The 20,082-nt window shown below is 38.3% G+C and overlaps 1 protein-coding gene across 1 annotated transcript in view; it reads right to left on the bottom strand.

Moving 5' to 3' along the window:
• Positions 1 to 20,082, bottom strand: part of LOC124264764 (ras GTPase-activating protein 3-like) — a 65,400-nt gene that overhangs the window by 34,757 nt on the left and 10,561 nt on the right. Inside the window, exons 3-11 of the mRNA XM_046699544.1 lie at positions 19,231 to 19,324; positions 17,744 to 17,845; positions 16,367 to 16,449; positions 7,497 to 7,653; positions 6,616 to 6,686; positions 4,821 to 4,949; positions 4,096 to 4,246; positions 2,876 to 3,024; positions 969 to 1,083 (exon numbers count right to left, since the gene is read on the bottom strand). Coding sequence (XP_046555500.1) covers positions 969 to 1,083; positions 2,876 to 3,024; positions 4,096 to 4,246; positions 4,821 to 4,949; positions 6,616 to 6,686; positions 7,497 to 7,653; positions 16,367 to 16,449; positions 17,744 to 17,845; positions 19,231 to 19,324 — 1,051 coding nt within the window. The remainder of the gene's footprint in view (positions 1 to 968; positions 1,084 to 2,875; positions 3,025 to 4,095; positions 4,247 to 4,820; positions 4,950 to 6,615; positions 6,687 to 7,496; positions 7,654 to 16,366; positions 16,450 to 17,743; positions 17,846 to 19,230; positions 19,325 to 20,082) is intronic.

Raw genomic sequence — 20,082 nt, forward strand, 5'->3', positions numbered from 1 at the left:
GCCCACATCACACCACAGCAACATCTACACCTCACACAGCTTCCTCTCCTCAAATATCTGCAACATCAGCAGCCCACATCACACCACAGCAACATCTACACCTCACACAGCTTCCTCTCCTCAAATATCTGCAACATCAGCAGCCCACATCACACCACAGCAACATCTACACCTCACACAGCTTCCTCTCCTCAAATATCTGCAACATCAGCAGCCCACATCACACCACAGTAACATCTACACCTCACACAGCTTCCTCTCCTCAAATATCTGCAACATCAGCAGCCCACATCACACCACAGCAACATCTACACCTCACACAGCTTCCTCTCCTCAAATATCAGCAACATCAGCAGCCCACATCACACCACAGCAACATCTACACCTCACACAGCTTCCTCTCCTCAAATATCTGCAACATCAGCAGCCCACATCACACCACAGCAACATCTACACCTCACACAGCTTCCTCTCCTCAAATATCAGCAACATTGGCAGCCCACATCACACCACAGCAACATCTACACCTCACACAGCTTCCTCTCCTCAAATATCAGCAACATTGGCAGCCCACATCACACCACAGCAACATCTACACCTCACACAGCTTCCTCTCCTCAAATATCAGCAACATTGGCAGCCCACATCACACCACAGCAACATCTACACCTCACACAGCTTCCTCTCCTCAAATATCAGCAACATTGGCAGCCCACATCACACCACAGCAACATCTACACCTCACACAGCTTCCTCTCCTCAAATATCAGCAACATTGGAGGCCCACATCACACCACAGCAACATCTACACCTCAGACAGCTTCCTCTCCTCAAATATCAGCAACATTGGCAGCCCACATCACACCACAGCAACATCTACACCTCACACAGCTTCCTCTCCTCAAATATCAGCAACATTGGCAGCCCACATCACACCACAGCAACATCTACACCTCACACAGCCTGACCTGGTCAATGATGGTCTTGAGGGTGTCATGGAGGTATGGCAGGCCCACCAGCTTCATCAGCTCATCGACCAGTTTGGTCACTAGCGTGTTCCCACGGAAGAATGTATTGGCATCACTGCAACGTTAGGATACAAAACTTAAACTGACAACAGGAATCTTGAAAATTACAACAGTAGCATTGATCAATTCACACTACAGTCTGTGTGATTTCATTTGAGACCGATGAATTGCTCACTAACAAACAAGTCTAAATAATTGCAACAAAACCAAATTTTGCACAGTCACATGAAATTGACAGACCAACTCTGATGATTTTTCTCATAAGTTTGGACACCAGAATAAAAAAGTTAAACAAACGATCATTATTTTGTTGTCACTGATTGCATTTTTTACGAGGGAGGACCACTTGCTGGTAGAACAGCCAGGTGTGCAAGTTGTACGTGTGAAATTGAAATTTCACTACACACACATGTTGATACCTGGCTGTTCTACCAGCAAATCGTCCCCCGAGAAAATAGCAAAATGTTCATCTGTCTCAAGTGACATCAAACGGACTGTAGTTATCATAAAACATACACAGTGAGGTCACAGTTCAGAGTCTGTTTGAGGCCTGTCATTCACAGCACTATTCTGACCTTACTGCATAGTCATTACTGTCATCTCAAGAACAATATAATTCTCTGTTTTGTTTGCTTTCCACAAACTACATCCCAGCTACGTGACAGCCTCTTGTATCTCTTGGTATCATTACCAGTATCCTATAAGGTCAAGGCTTTTACACACAAGGTGAGGTGAAATTGGGTTTAACGTCGTGCTTGAGAATATTTCGCTCATATGACGACGTGCATGCGTGTGTAGGTGTATGTGCAGCTGCTTGTACTAGCCCAGATGGAAGCTGGTTTTATAGTGCTAGCCCAGTGAGATACCATGCCGCAGTGAAGCATGAATACCCCACTCAGACACATTATACTGACTTCGAGCCGACCAGTCCTTGTTGTACCCATTAATGCCGAGCGCCAGGCAGGGACCAACAAGTACCATATTTTAACGTCTTTTGGTATGACGCGGTCAGGGGTTACACACAAGAGGAGGACATGAGAGCAGTGTGCGAAATAGTCACTGGCCCGCTAGCTCGTGGCTAGTAAAAATCCAGTCGGGCCAACAAATCTCCCGACTGACTAGTGAGGTGAGGTGAAATTGGGTTTAATGTCGAGGCTTGAGAATATTTAAGCTCATAAACATGCATGCGAAAGTGTATGTGTATGTGCGGCTGTTTGTACTAGTACAGACTGAAGCTGGTTTTATAGTGCTAGCCCACTGAGATTCATGTCGCGAGTGAAGTATGAATACCCCATCCGACTGACTAGTGAATTTTCATGGGGTAATTTTGTAAATATATCACTTTCTCCGACTTGTTAAGTTATAATACACTTTCAAATCATGCAAGATTATGGCCGGATAAAAATGTTTATCATATAAGCACCTTAATGATGAAACCTGTGCCATGCCAACATCTTAATCTCATCTATTTTCGTAATCTTTTGCTTAGTTTCTACATACAAATTTTGGGTAAGTGAATTATTTTGTGAGCTAGTAACTTTCAGGCATAGCTAGCCCGACTGGCCGGCGATATTTGGAAACTATTTTGAAAACTGTATGAGAGTCTGTCCATCCGATCTACTGACTTGTATCAGTACTTGTTCCTGGGGTGTCCATATTCTCATTGGAATCCACATTCATGCAATGCTAGGGACTGTTCCTGCCTCAGAACATGTATCATGTTGTACTAGGACAGGGATATGCTTGGACAAACAGAGTGTGTGATAAAGCAAACACTTGTCACCTTCAAGAAATTAGGATTCATCGTAGTGGCAGAAACTGCCAGACAGATTGTGCTGGACACTTACGTTGTCTTTTCTATTTCCCATTTGGCAAGAGCGGAGACTAGGGGGACTATTTTTCCATGCTTCAGGAACAGTCTGACTAGAGGTTGTGCTGCGTCCTGGAGGTGTTCGACCACCTCACCAAGTAGGTATACAGACGTGCAGGAGATTGGCTGGAACACAAGTTATAGACGCCACATGTCACACCAGTCACACACTTTACATCAGTCACAAATGTTCAACAAATCATTCTTAAGTTCACTGGTAAACGTTTGTAATATGTTCGGAATGTTGAAAATCATGCAGGTACTTCATGCAAATAGACAACGTCGGAATAAAAGAACACCCAGGCTTGACTTTTTTCCAGAAACAGATTCAATTAGTCAAACTGAGTGAGCAAGTATAGCTTTATGCCGCTTTTAGCAATATTCCAGCAATATCACAGTGGGGGACACCAGAAATGTGGGGAATCGAATCCGTGTCTACCCCACCACCCCTGGTGAAAATGACAAAACAGCGGTGTGAATCATAAAGATGTCTGAACATCAATGATGACACCAGGTGTTCGTGAAACGGGTGACACCCACCTATCAAACAATTGCCCAAAAACTGGAAGTACTTTCAGCCTGATGCCGTATAGCAGTAGTCCTGTCTTGCAAATGGCATCATGTAAACCAGACAATCAGGTGATCAATAAACCAGACAATCAGGTGATCGATAAACCAGACAATCAGGTGATCAATAAACCAGACAATCAGGTGATCGATAGACCAGACAATCAGGTGATCAATAAACCAGACAATCAGGTGATTGATCAGGTGATTGATAGACCAGACAATCAGGTGATCAATAAACCAGACAATCAGGTGATCAATAGACCAGACAATCAGGTGATGGATAGACCAGACAATCAGGTGATTGATAGACCAGACAATCAGGTGATCAATAAACCAGACAATCAGGTGATCGATAGACCAGACAATCAGTTGATTGATAGACCAGAAAATCAGGTGATCGATAGACCAGACAATCAGGTGATTGATAGACCAGACAATCAGGTGATTGATAGACCAGACAATCAGGTGATCGATAGACCAGACAGGTGATTGATAGACCAAATAATCCAGTAAATGAGATGTGGTGCTGCTAAAAGTAGCGCTGACTAAAGTCAAGGTGAATCTTGGATCTGAGCAAATGACCAGCAGATGACTACAAAACTTGGCAGACTGGAGCTGTCTACTCACCTGGAGGTCTATAGAGTGGAGAAGAAGAGATCGGAGATCGTTGTAGTAGTGAGACAGAAACACGTAGTCGGCAGTGTAGGAGATGTTGAGACGGAGTGAGCCGAGGTTAGCAGGGGTCTGGCGTAAACTCTCCCTGGCCTGTAGACTGTACCTGTTGGAAAAATACAGCTTGACACATGTGGAGCAATTAGACAAATTGTTTCTGTAGACACATGGTAGACAAGAGGGCCATGTTCATACGGGTGGGGGATTGAGCAAGCATACAGAGAGGTAATGTCACTCCTTCCTTAATGGAACGCATCCATTTGATTTGAAAACACCTCAAAATGGTGTCAGTAGAGATACAAAAAAGTGTGTGAGTGAGTTTAGTTTTATGCAATACTCTGCAATATTCCAGCTATATGGCGGTGGTCTGAAAACAATGGACCAGACAATCCAGTGATCAACAGCATAAGCACCGATCTACGCAATTGGGATACGATGACATGCGTCAACCAAGTTAGCGAGCCTGACCATCCAATCTTGGACAGCCATTGGGACCTAGTGTAAACCTAAATGATAGACAATGATAGACAATAGCGGGGAGGCTAGAAACATACGGTACATTTTACAGAAATGGTTTCTTTACAGACAGATTGCAACCAGTTACATGTGCTTGATTTGTGTCCAACCTCATAATAGACCTTGTGTCTCTACAGTTACCATGGTTACCATGTTCTACCTACCAGGCACTGTGGGGGAAGTTGTTGTCCAGACCGTGGAGCGGAATCTTCACCTCTCCCAGGAAGGATCCACGAAATATGTTGCCAAGGACCTCTCGGGACACAAGGGAGTCATCATGCCACACAGATATACTGTAAACAGATATACTGTAACACAGATATACAGGTAACACAGATATACAGGTAACACAGATATACTGTAAACAGATATACAGGTAACACAGATATACTGTAAACAGATATACAGGTAACACAGATATATACTGTAAACAGATATACAGGTAACAGATATACTGTAAACAGATTTACAGGTAACACAGATATACTGTAAACAGATATACAGGTAACACAGATATACTGTAAACAGATATAAAGGAAAAAAAAATACTGTAAACATATTTACAGGTAACACAGATATACTGTAAACAGATATACGGGTAACACAGATATACTGTAAACAGATATACAGGTAACACAGATATACTGTAAACAGATATACAGGTAACAGATATACTGTAAACAGATATACAGGTAACACAGATATACTGTAAACAGATATACAGGTAACACAGACATACTGTAAACAGATATACAGGTAACATCGATATACTGTAAACAGATATACAGGTAACACAGATATACTGTAAACAGATATACGGGTAACACAGGTATACTGTAAACAGATATACAGGTAACAGATATACTGTAAACAGATATACAGGTAACATATACTGTAAACAGATATACAGGTAACAGATATACTGTAAACAGATTTAAAGGTAACAGATATACTGTAAACAGATTTACAGGCAACACAGATATACTGTAAACAGATATACGGGTAACACAGATATACTGTAAACAGATATACAGGTAACACAGATATACTGTAAACAGATATACAGGTAACAGATATACTGTAAACAGATATACAGGTAACAGATATACTGTAAACAGTTTTACAGGTAACACAGATATACTGTAAACAGATATACGGGTAACACAGATATACTGTAAACAGATATACAGGTAACACAGATATACTGTAAACAGATATACAGGTAACAGATATACTGTAAACAGATATACAGGTAACACAGATATACTGTAAACAGATATACAGGTAACACAGATATACTGTAAACAGATATACAGGTAACACAGATATACTGTAAACAGATATACAGGTAACACAGATATACTGTAAACAGACGTACAGGTAACATAGATATACTGTAAACAGATATACAGGTAACACAGATATACTGTAAACAGATATACTAGTAACACAGATATAATGTAAACAGATATACAGGTAACACAGATATACTGTAAACAGATACACAGGTAACACAGATATATTGTAAACAGATATACAGGTAACACAGATATACTGTAAACAGATATATGGGTAACACAGATATACTGTAAACAGATATACAGGTAACAGATATACTGTAAACAGATTTACAGGTAACACAGATATACTGTAAACAGATATTACGGGTAACACAGATATACTGTAAACAGATATACAGGTAACACAGATATACTGTACAAAATACTGTATACAGATATACAGGTAACATTATAGGAAGGATAAACGCAAATTGCAAATTGATTCAAAATAATCAAACATCTACGATAACACCTTTTGATGGCTAAGCTTCCTGTACATGTATATTCTACTTAAAGTCTGTCATCATTCACTGATGGCACTGATAGTTGCTCATGATTTCGACCACTGGTTCATCACGTCTAGCTGTAACTGGTTTAGAGTCAGTCTGTCCCTGATTACCTCAGATCTCCACTGAAGGCATCTTCAAAACAGTACAGTTTCCTGTCGTGGTTCTGCCCCTTGTTTTCCAGCTGCAAAAACAATAATCATTATTGAACTCCAACAATGATTCTGAACAAGTAAATATATTGACATCGTTAAGCAGTTTTCATTAACATCTCAGAGAAGTAGATCCCATGTCCCTTATTTCAGAGTTGGGCGTAGCCATACGTTAGGGTTTATGTCACACGTGTACAGGGAAACTGGCCAATTCTTACACAAGACTTCTTAATTTTCTGATTTAATAATAGGTAATAATTACGTGAGTGAGTGAATAATAACGTGAGTGAGTGAGAGTGAGTGAGTGAGTGAGTGAGTGAGTGAGTGAGTGAGTGAGTGAGTGAGTGAGTGAGTGAGTGAGTGAGTGAGTGAGTGAGTGAGTGAGTGAGTGAGTGAGTGAGTTTAAGTTTAAGTCCGCTTCCCAGATAGCATTCGGACGTTGGTCCAATCTTGGCAAAACCATTGCCAACGTTGAGCCAACGTCTGAATGCTATCTGGGTTTTAGCGATATTCCAGCAATATCATGGCAGGGGACACCAGAAATGGCCTTCATACATTGTACCCATGTTGGGAATCGAACTCAGGTCTTCGGCGTGACAAAACGATTACATGAAGGATGTTCCTTCTGTTCCTGTGCTGGTATGAGGAAAATACGTGAGAACACTAGTAACTTATTAGTTAAACTCTCAGTTTAAAAAGCACAGAAATATTTAGTGACTTCGCACACAGTTGCAACTTTCATAAACTCACTGACGACACACACAACCAATACCTAAATCACAGACTATATACCAGCACTACACACATGAAATCACTAACTACACACACACACAACCACTCACATCAAAAAAGAAAGTTTCATCAAAATGTGGGCAGATTGTTTTCTTCTTGACGGCCGTCCTCCTGATGTCCTTGTGACGGGACTTGGGATTGAGAGTGACGACTACGTACGGGTTGCAGGCGCCGTTGATGATGGTCAAGTTACTGCACTCGACCACTCTGCAAGAGATATAATGGTAAAATCAATAGCCAGATCACACATGGGTACCAAATAGTCATTATACTGGTAGAATCAATAGTCAGTTCATACATGGGTACCTGGTAGTTATAATACCGCTAAGTCAATGGGCAGTTTATATTTGGGTACCTGGTAGTTATAATACCAGTAAGACAATAGGCAGTTCATACATGGGTACCCAGTAGCTATCATACCAGTAGGTCAACTAAACCATATGGTGATGTTACTAAACAATATGGTGTTGTTAATAAACAATAATGTGTTGTTACTAAACAATATGGTGGTGTTACAAAACAATATGGTGGTGTTACTAAACAATATGGTGGTGTTACTAAACAATATGGTGGTGTTACTAAACAATGTGGTGGTGTTACTAAACAATATGGTGGTGTTACTAAACAATATGGTGGTGTTACTAAACAATATGGTGGTGTTACTAAACAATATGGTGGTGTTACTAAACAATGTGGTGGTGTTACTAAACAATATGGTGGTGTTACTAAACAATATGGTGGTGTTACTAAACAATATGGTGGTGTTACTAAACAATATGGTGGTGTTACTAAACAATATGGTGGTGTTACTAAACAATATGGTGGTGTTACTAAACAATATGGTGGTGTTACTAAACAATATGGTGGTGTTACTAAACAATATGGTGGTGTTACTAAACAATGGTGGGTGTTACTAAACAATATGGTGGTGTTACTAAACAATGGCGGTGGTGTTACTAAACAATATGGTGGTGTTACTAAACAATATGGTGGTGTTACTAAACAATGTGGTGGTGTTACTAAATGTGGTGGTGTTACTAAACAATATGGTGGTGTTACTAATATGGTGGTGTTACTAAACAATATGGTGGTGTTACTACTAAACAATGTGGTGGTGTTACTAAACAATATGGTGGTGTTACTAAACAATAAACAATGGTGGTGTTACTAAACAATGTGGTGGTGTTACTAAACAATATGGTGGTGTTACTAAACAATGTGGTGGTGTTACTAAACAATATCGGTGGTGTTACTAAACAATATGGTGGTGTTACTAAACAATGTGGTGGTGTTACTAAACAATACGGTGGTGTTACTAAACAAATGGTGGTGGTGGTGTTACTAAACAAATGGTGGTGTGGTGTTACTAAACAAATGGTGGTGGTGTTACTAAACAATGTGGTGGTGTTACTAAACAATATGGTGGTGTTACTAAACAATGTGGTGGTGTTACTAAACAATATGGTGGTGTTACTAAACAATGTGGTGGTGTTACTAAACAATATGGTGGTGTTACTAAACAATATGGTGGTGTTACTAAACAATATGGTGGTGTTACTAAACAATATGGTGGTGTTACTAAACAATATGGTGGTGTTACTAAACAATGTGGTGGTGTTACTAAACAATATGGTGGTGTTACTAAACAATATGGTGGTGTTACTAAACAATATGGTGGTGTTACTAAACAATATGGTGGTGTTACTAAACAATATGGTGGTGTTACTAAACAATATGGTGGTGTTACTAAACAATATGGTGGTGGTGTTACTAAACAAATGGTGGTGTTACTAAACAATATGGTGGTGTTACTAAACAACATGGTGGTGTTAGGTGGTGTTACTAAACAATGTGGTGGTGTTACTAAACAATATGGTGGTGTTACTAAACAATATGGTGGTGTTACTAAACAATATGGTGGTGTTACTAAAGGTGGTGTTACTAAACAATATGGTGGTGTTACTAAACAATGTGGTGGTGTTACTAAACAATATGGTGGTGTTACTAAACAATGTGGTGGTGTTACTAAACAATGTGGTGGTGTTACTAAACAATGTGGTGGTGTTACTAAACAATATGGTGGTGTTACTAAACAATATGGTGGTGTTACTAAACAATGGTGGTGTTACTAAACAATATGGTGGTGTTACTAAACAATATGGTGGTGTTACTAAACAAAACATGGTGGTGTTACTAAACAACAATATGGTGGTGTTACTAAACAATATGGTGGTGTTACTAAACAATATGGTGGTGTTACTAAACAATATGGTGGTGTTACTAAACAATATGGTGGTGTTACTAAACAATATGGTGGTGTTACTAAACAATGTGGTGGTGTTACTAAACAATGTGGTGGTGTTACTAAACAATACGGTGGTGTTACTAAACAATGTGGTGGTGTTACTAAACAATATGGTGGTGTTACTAAACAAAGGTGGTGTTACTAAACAATATGGTGGTGTTACTAAACAATAATGGTGGTGTTACTAAACAATATGGTGGTGTTACTAAACAATATGGTGGTGTTACTAAACAATATGGTGGTGTTACTAAACAATATGGTGGTGTTACTAAACAATGTGGTGGTGTTACTAAACAATATGGTGGTGTTACTAAACAATATGGTGGTGTTACTAAACAATATGGTGGTGTTACTAAACAATGTGGTGGTGTTACTAAACAATATGGTGGTGTTACTAAACAATACGGTGGTGTTACTAAACAATGTGGTGTTGTTAGTAAACAATACGGTGGTGTTACTAAAGGTGGTGTTACTAAACAATATGGTGGTGTTACTAAACAATATGGTGGTGTTACTAAACAATATGGTGGTGTTACTAAACAATACGGTGGTGTTACTAAACAATATGGTGGTGTTACTAAACAATATGGTGGTGTTACTAAACAATATGGTGGTGTTACTAAACAAAGGTGGTGTTACTAAACAATATGGTGGTGTTACTAAACAATATGGTGGTGTTACTAAACAATATGGTGGTGTTACTAAACAATATGGTGGTGTTACTAAACAATATGGTGGTGTTACTAAAGGTGGTGTTACTAAACAATATGGTGGTGTTACTAAAGGTGGTGTTACTAAACAATATGGTGGTGTTACTAAACAATATGGTGGTGTTACTAAACAATGTGGTGTTACTAAACAATATGGTGGTGTTACTAAACAATACGGTGGTGTTACTAAACAATATGGTGGTGTTACTAAACAATATGGTGGTGTTACTAAACAATATGGTGGTGTTACTAAACAATATGGTGGTGTTACTAAACAATATGGTGGTGTTACTAAACAATATGGTGGTGTTACTAAACAATGTGGTGGTGTTACTAAACAATATGGTGGTGTTACTAAACAATATGGTGGTGTTACTAAACAATATGGTGGTGTTACTAAACAATATGGTGGTGTTACTAAACAATATGGTGGTGTTACTAAAGGTGGTGTTACTAAACAATATGGTGGTGTTACTAAACAATATGGTGGTGTTACTAAACAATATGGTGGTGTTACTAAACAATATGGTGGTGTTACTAAACAATATGGTGGTGTTACTAAACAATATGGTGGTGTTACTAAACAATATGGTGGTGTTACTAAACAATATGGTGGTGTTACTAAACAATATGGTGGTGTTACTAAACAATATGGTGGTGTTACTAAAAACAATGTGGTGGTGTTACTAAACAATGTGGTGGTGTTACTAAACAATATGGTGGTGTTACTAAACAATATGGTGGTGTTACTAAACAATATGGTGGTGTTACTAAAGGTGGTGTTACTAAACAATATGGTGGTGTTACTAAACAATATGGTGGTGTTACTAAACAATATGGTGGTGTTACTAAACAATATGGTGGTGTTACTAAACAATATGGTGGTGTTACTAAACAATATGGTGGTGTTACTAAACAATGTGGTGGTGTTACTAAACAATATGGTGGTGTTACTAAACAATATGGTGGTGTTACTAAACAATATGGTGGTGTTACTAAACAATGTGGTGGTGTTACTAAACAATATGGTGGTGTTACTAAACAATATGGTGGTGTTACTAAACAATACTGTGGTGGTGTTACTAAACAATATGGTGGTGTTACTAAACAAGGTGGTGTTACTAAACAATGTGGTGGTGTTACTAAACAATATGGTGGTGTTACTAAACAATATGGTGGTGTTACTAAACAATATGGTGGTGTTACTAAACAATATGGTGGTGTTACTAAACAATGTGGTGGTGTTACTAAACAATGTGGTGGTGTTACTAAACAATGTGGTGGTGTTACTAAACAATATGGTGGTGTTACTAAACAACATGGTGGTGTTACTAAACAATGTGGTGGTGTTACTAAAAACAATGTGGTGGTGTTACTAAACAATATGGTGGTGTTACTAAAACAATACTGGTGGTGTTACTAAACAACATGGTGGTGGTGTTACTAAACAATGTGGTGGTGTTACTAAACAACATGGTGGTGTTACTAAACAATGTGGTGGTGTTACTAAACAATGTGGTGGTGTTACTAAACAACATGGTGGTGTTACTAAACAATATGGTGGTTGTTAAACAACAATGGTGGTGTTACTAAACAATATGGTGGTGTTACTAAACAATATGGTGGTGTTACTAAACAATGTGGTGGTGTTACTAAACAATGTGGTGGTGTTACTAAACAATGTGGTGGTGTTACTAAACAATATGGTGGTGTTACTAAACAATATGGTGGTGTTACTAAACAATATGGTGGTGTTACTAAACAATATGGTGGTGTTACTAAACAATAAGGTGGTGTTACTAAACAATATGGTGGTGTTACTAAACAATATGGTGGTGTTACTAAACAATGTGGTGGTGTTACTAAACAATGTGGTGGTGTTACTAAACAATATGGTGGTGTTACTAAACAATATGGTGGTGTTACTAAACAATGTGGTGGTGTTACTAAACAATGTGGTGGTGTTACTAAACAATGTGGTGGTGTTACTAAACAATGTGGTGGTGTTACTAAACAATGTGGTGGTGTTACTAAACAATATGGTGGTGTTACTAAACAATATGGTGGTGTTACTAAACAATGTGGTGGTGTTACTAAACAATGTGGTGGTGTTACTAAACAATATGGTGGTGTTACTAAACAATATGGTGGTGTTACTAAACAATATGGTGGTGTTACTAAACAATATGGTGGTGTTACTAAACAATGTGGTGGTGTTACTAAACAATGTGGTGGTGTTACTAAACAATGTGGTGGTGTTACTAAACAATGTGGTGGTGTTACTAAACAATATGGTGGTGTTACTAAACAAGGTGGTGTTACTAAACAATGTGGTGGTGTTACTAAACAATGTGGTGGTGTTACTAAACAATGTGGTGGTGTTACTAAACAATATGGTGGTGTTACTAAACAATATGGTGGTGTTACTAAACAATATGGTGGTGTTACTAAACAATACGGTGGTGTTACTAAACAATATGGTGGTGTTACTAAACAATATGGTGGTGTTGTTGGTGGTGTTACTAAACAATGTGGTGGTGGTGTTACTAAACAATGTGGTGGTGTTACTAAACAATGTGGTGGTGTTACTAAACAATATGGTGGTGTTACTAAACAATATGGTGGTGTTACTAAACAATATGGTGGTGTTACTAAACAATATGGTGGTGTTACTAAAAATGGTGGTGTTACTAAACAATGTGGTGGTGTTACTAAACAATATGGTGGTGTTACTAAACAATGTGGTGGTGTTACTAAACAATGTGGTGGTGTTACTAAACAATGTGGTGGTGTTACTAAACAATATGGTGGTGTTACTAAACAATATGGTGGTGTTACTAAACAATGTGGTGGTGTTACTAAACAATGTGGTGGTGTTACTAAACAATGTGGTGGTGTTACTAAACTAAAGGTGGTGTTACTAAACAATATGGTGGTGTTACTAAACAATATGGTGGTGTTACTAAACAATGTGGTGGTGTTACTAAACAATATGGTGGTGTTACTAAACAAATGGTGGTGGTGTTACTAAACAATATGGTGGTGTTACTAAACAATGTGGTGGTGTTACTAAACAATGTGGTGGTGTTACTAAACAATATGGTGGTGTTACTAAACAATGTGGTGGTGTTACTAAACAATGTGGTGGTGTTACTAAAGGTGGTGTTACTAAACAATATGGTGGTGTTACTAAACAATATGGTGGTGTTACTGAACAATGTGGTGTTACTAAACAATATGGTGGTGTTACTAAATATGGTGGTGTTACTAAACAATGTGGTGGTGGTGGTGTTACTAAACAATATGGTGGTGTTACTAAACAACATGGTGGTGTTACTAAACAATATGGTGGTGTTACTAAACAATATGGTGGTGTTACTAAACAATATGGTGGTGTTACTAAACAATATGGTGGTGTTACTAAACAATATGGTGGTGTTACTAAACAATATGGTGGTGTTACTAAACAATATGGTGGTGTTACTAAACAAAACAATAAACAATGGTGGTGTTACTAAACGTGGTGGTGTTACTAAACAATGTGGTGGTGTTACTAAACAATGTGGTGGTGTGTTACTAAACAATGTGGTGGTGTTACTAAACAATATGGTGGTGTTACTACAATGTGGTGGTGTTACTAAACAATGTGGTGGTGTTACTAAACAATGTGGTGGTGTTACTAAACAATGTGGTGGTGTTACTAAACAACGTGGTGGTGTTACTAAAAACAATGTGGTGGTGTTACTAAACAATGTGGTGGTGTTACTAAACAATATGGTGGTGTTACTAAACAACATGGTGGTGTTACTAAACAATATGGTGGTGTTAAACTGGTGTTACTAAACAATATGGTGGTGTTACTAAACAATATGGTGGTGTTACTGAACAATATGGTGGTGTTACTAAACAATGTGGTGGTGTTACTAAACAATGTGGTGGTGTTACTAAACAATGGTGGTGTTACTAAACAATATGGTGGTGTTACTAAACAATATGGTGGTGTTACTAAACAATATGGTGGTGTTACTAAATATGGTGGTGTTACTAAACAATATGGTGGTGTTACTAAACAATATGGTGGTGTTACTAAACAATATGGTGGTGTTACTAAACAATATGGTGGTGTTACTAAACAATATGGTGGTGTTACTAAACAATATGGTGGTGTTACTAAACAATATGGTGGTGTTACTAAACAATGTGGTGGTGTTACTAAACAATGTGGTGGTGTTACTAAACAATATGGTGGTGTTACTAAACAATATGGTGGTGTTACTAAACAATATGGTGGTGTTACTAAACAATGTGGTGGTGTTACTAAACAATATGGTGGTGTTACTAAACAATATGGTGGTGTTACTAAACAATATGGTGGTGTTACTAAACAATATGGTGGTGTTACTAAACATGGTGGTGTGGTGGTGTTACTAAACAATGTGGTGGTGGTGTTACTAAACAACAACGTGGTGGTGTTACTAAACAATATGGTGGTGTTACTAAACAATGTGGTGGTGTTACTAAACAATATGGTGGTGTTACTAAACAATGTGGTGGTGTTACTAAACAATATGGTGGTGTTACTAAACAATGTGGTGGTGTTACTAAACAATATGGTGGTGTTACTAAACAATGTGGTGGTGTTACTAAACAATATGGTGGTGTTACTAAACAATGTGGTGGTGTTACTAAACAATGTGGTGGTGTTACTAAACAATATGGTGGTGTTACTAAACAATATGGTGGTGTTACTAAACAATGTGGTGGTGTTACTAAACAATGTGGTGGTGTTACTAAACAATATGGTGGTGTTACTAAACAATATGGTGGTGTTACTAAACAATATGGTGGTGTTACTAAACAATATGGTGGTGTTACTAAACAATGTGGTGGTGTTACTAAACAATATGGTGGTGTTACTAAACAATATGGTGGTGTTACTAAACAATATGGTGGTGTTACTAAACAATATGGTGGTGTTACTAAACAATATGGTGGTGTTACTAAACAATATGGTGGTGTTACTAAACAATATGGTGGTGTTACTAAACAATATGGTGGTGTTACTAAACAATGTGGTGGTGTTACTAAACAATATGGTGGTGTTACTAAACAATATGGTGGTGTTACTAAACAATATGGTGGTGTTACTAAACAATATGGTGGTGTTACTAAACAATATGGTGGTGTACTAAACAATATGGTGGTGTTACTAAACAATATGGTGGTGTTACTAAACAATATGGTGGGTGTTACTAAAAACAATGTGGTGTGTTACTAAACAATATGGTGGTGTTACTAAACAATATGGTGGTGTTACTAAACAATATGGTGGTGTTACTAAACAATATGGTGGTGTTACTAAACAATGTGGTGGTGTTACTAAACAATATGGTGGTGTTACTAAACAATGTGGTGGTGTTACTAAACAATATGGTGGTGTTACTAAACAATATGGTGGTGTTACTAAACAATATGGTGGTGTTACTAAACAATGTGGTGGTGTTACTAAACAATATGGTGGTGTTACTAAACAATGGTGGTGTTACTAAACAATATGGTGGTGTTACTAAACAATATGGTGGTGTTACTAAACAATGTGGTGGTGTTACTAAACAAAATGGTGGTGTTACTAAACAATATGGTGGTGTTACTAAACAATACGGTGGTGTTACTAAACAATACGGTGGTGTTACTAAACAATATGGTGGTGTTACTAAACAATGTGGTGTTACTAAACAATGTGGTGGTGTTACTAAACAATATGGTGGTGTTACTAAACAATATGGTGGTGTTACTAAACAATATGGTGGTGTTACTAAACAATATGGTGGTGTTACTAAACAATATCGTGGTGTTACTAAACAATATCGTGGTGTTACTGAACAATGTGGTGTTGTTACTGTACCTGACAGCCATCCTGTGAGTGGGACTGGACTCGGGCTCTGTACTGAGGTATTCATCGAATCTGATCTCAATGTTGATCTTGCCCTTGAGGACAAACAGGTTCTTGTTTAGTGGTTGTTGTTGAAGGATTTATATCTAATATCAATCTACCAATGATGACCTACACAGAATCAGAGTTCAATGGCTTCCAACAGTTTAGTTTTCATGAAATCATGATCCTTGGTGGATAGGATTTCAACTTTGTCAAATTGGATGAAATGAGGGGGGTATTTTTGTAGGTGGTCTGAGAGGACCAATTTGCTGTCTGCCTTGGCTGGAGAGGTTTTATGTTCTTTAATGCAGGTAACTACAGGATGGGAGATTTCACCTATAATCAGGGATTTACAGGACGCGAATAAAAATGGACGCAACGAAACTTATTAGAGCATCCACATGGACGCAGAAAACGTCTAAATACTTTTTGTAAAAATTCCAACCAATAACAATAAGTTATCACTGAGTTTGCTGCTATTTGGGTTATGGTATCATTTGCAATTTAATTACTGTAACAATCAATGTGATGATCATGATACACAATACAATAACAGTATTAATAATAATATTAAAGTGTCTGGGACCCCCATTTAGTTGTGCAGGACCCCTGAAAATTAAGAGTATGAGTCCCAGTGATCCTCAAATACAGGACTCAAGGTAAATCCCTGTATAATCATGATAATGGAGTCACCACATTCACAGTTGATCTTGTGGACCACTTCTTTGGGGGTTTGCTTTTTGGAGGGAGGGCTATGGGACATTAGCTTGGAGGTTGGTTCTGAGCGACGGGGAGCCTGTGAAAATGGTGTTGATGCCTGCTTGGTGCCAAAGATGTAACGCTATATGAAGACTGTATGATTTAAACATATTTTATTCATGAAAATATTTAAGTCATGAATGCATTTGCCAACAAGCTCAGAGGAGCTGAAGACTGCATCATCAAGAAAACATCTCTACAACATTAAAGTGATGTACAGAATGCAGGTGTTGACCTTGACATTGATTATTTGATATCTCACCTTGACGGCGACATCTAGATCTGCAGGTGTTGGCCTTGACATTGACATTGATTATTTGATATCTCACCTTAGCGCTGACATCTGGATCTGCAGGTGTTGGCCTTGACATTGGTTATTTGATGACATCTAGATCTGCAGGTGTTGGCCTTGACATTGATTATTTGATATCTCACCTTGACGGCGACATCTAGATCTGCAGGTGTTGGCCTTGACATTGATTATTTGACATCTCACCTTGACAGCGACATCTGATTATTTGACATCTCGCGATGGCGACATCTAGATCTGCAGGTGTTGGCCTTGACATTGATTATTTGACATCTCACCTTGACGGCGACATCTAGATCTGCAGGTGTGAGAGAGAACCAGTGGTCCTTGTTGTAGAACTTGTACAGCTCTTCTTTCTTCAGGGTCACCTTGCCAAGAACCTGCAACAAAAATGAACAATGTAAGAATCTACATCGAAACGTTGCTCTATGCAATAAACAAGACGTTGCCATCCATAAAGTTGCACGTTTCATTTTTGACTGACCAACTTCTAGAATGGAGATAAAACAATTAACCTACAGCAAGCATACCACTAAAAATGTAATACTTCATAGACATTAGGTTAACAAAGATGATTCACAATGAACACTAATCATGTACAACATATGAAACTAAATGATCTGCAGTCGATATCAATCTCCCACAGATGAACCATAACATGAACATAATGAATCTATTTCCATGGTGACAGCTGACATTGATTGACAAGCACCTGCAAGTGAGTAGGCAACAGCTGATTTGATTGACAGATGTGCAAGGTTCAGACAACATAGATCTCTGTGCTGGGACAAATCACATAAACAGTATCATATTACAGACTGGACACTCTATCCAACAGCACACTGATACTTGGGAGGTCTATTTGTGGTCTCACAGCTTCAGTTACATATGGGTCAGGATGACTGTGGAATGTGGATGAACTGCAAACTTACTATATTCAATTAGGCTTGGGTTGCTTGTTGTCTAATGCTGCACTCAGCAATATTCCAGCTATATGGCGGTGGACAGTGAATAATTGAGTCTGGACAGGACAATCCAGTGATCAACATCATGAGCATCGATCTACGCAACTGCGATACAATGACATGTCAACCAAGTCCGCGAGTCTGACCACCAGATCCCGTTAGTCGCCTCTTACGATAAGCATGGTTCACCGAAGATCACTTCTAACCCGGATCTTGACTAGGAAACAGTTTCACTGTGTTCAACCGCAACACATTATGGACAATATTGGCAGGACAGAGTACACAAGTAATGTTTATCTAGGATTGTCTAGGTTTATCTAGCACTAAAATATAATAGATTTAAGAGTTACTCTTTATCATATCATATACAGGGCTACAGATAAGAGGCGTACAGGCGAAATGTATGCCTAAAAATCAATGAAGTACGACATAATATAAAATGTGTACGCACATGAATACCTTTGTATGTCTAACATATATGAACTAATGAAATTTAATAGCTGAAAAGTTGTTTAATATTATAAATAACAAACCACATCACCAACTCGCTCACACAAAAATATGTCAGTACTCTTTCAAAATTCTCAGTACACCTCCACTTGCAATATGAGGTGTAACTTTGTAAGTACACCCACACCCCAAAAGGTATCTGGAGCTCTGATATATACAAGTCAAATACAAGTCAACTGTACATACAGCATATGAATAAATACTGATAATTAGAACATTAGTTGGGGCCACATGATTGGCATCAGAGCAGCCATAGACAAATCCTTGCCACTCCAAGGGTAGAGACTCACCTTCTCTGTTTTAGCACCAGAGTCACACACATAGAAAGAGAGGAAACGAAACTTGATGGGAATATCTCCTTGAAACTCTGCTCCATAGAATGGGCTGAAACAAAAACAAGCAACTATAGCAGCCTGTCCATGTGCATCAAACATTGTGATATTCCAGAGGACATAGCACATGACTTTCCTTGCTCACAAGTTGTCACTCAGTGTCAGTAGTAAACATCTTGCCTCAACACATGGAGTCTTATTTTGGGATGGGGGGTTTTCACAGCTGCCAGTGACATAAATTTACTCCAAAACTTTAAGGTCAATAAACAGTTACCCAATATCTGCCCAAACAGAATACATTTTGCAGTAAACAGTTACCCAATATCTGCCAAAACAGATTCCATTTTGCAGTAAACAGTTACCCAATATCTGCCAAAACAGATTCCATTTTGCAGTAAACAGTCCAATATTCGCCAAAACAATATCTGCCAAAACAGATTCCATTTTGCAGTAAACTGCTAAAATAGATTCCATTTTTACCCAATATCTGCCAAAACAGATTCCATTTTGCAGTAAACAGTTTTTGCAGTAAAAGAGCAATATCTGCCAAAATAGATTCCATTTTCTGCCAAAGTGCTGTTACCCCAATATCTGCCAAGGCATTCCATTTTGCAATAAACAGTTCTCCACATCTGCCAAAACAGATTCCATTTTGCAGTAAACTGTTACCCAATATCTGCCAAAATAGATTCCATTTTGCAGTAAACTGTTACCCAACATCTGCCAAAACAGATTCCATTTTGCAGTAAACTGTTACCCAATATCTGCCAAACAGATTAGTTACCCCATTTTGCATTTTGGTAGTAAACA

Source organism: Haliotis rubra, unplaced genomic scaffold, assembly GCF_003918875.1.
Source record: "Haliotis rubra isolate DU_JTF1 unplaced genomic scaffold, ASM391887v1 Scf940, whole genome shotgun sequence".
NCBI classification, from domain to species: domain Eukaryota; kingdom Metazoa; phylum Mollusca; class Gastropoda; order Lepetellida; family Haliotidae; genus Haliotis; species Haliotis rubra.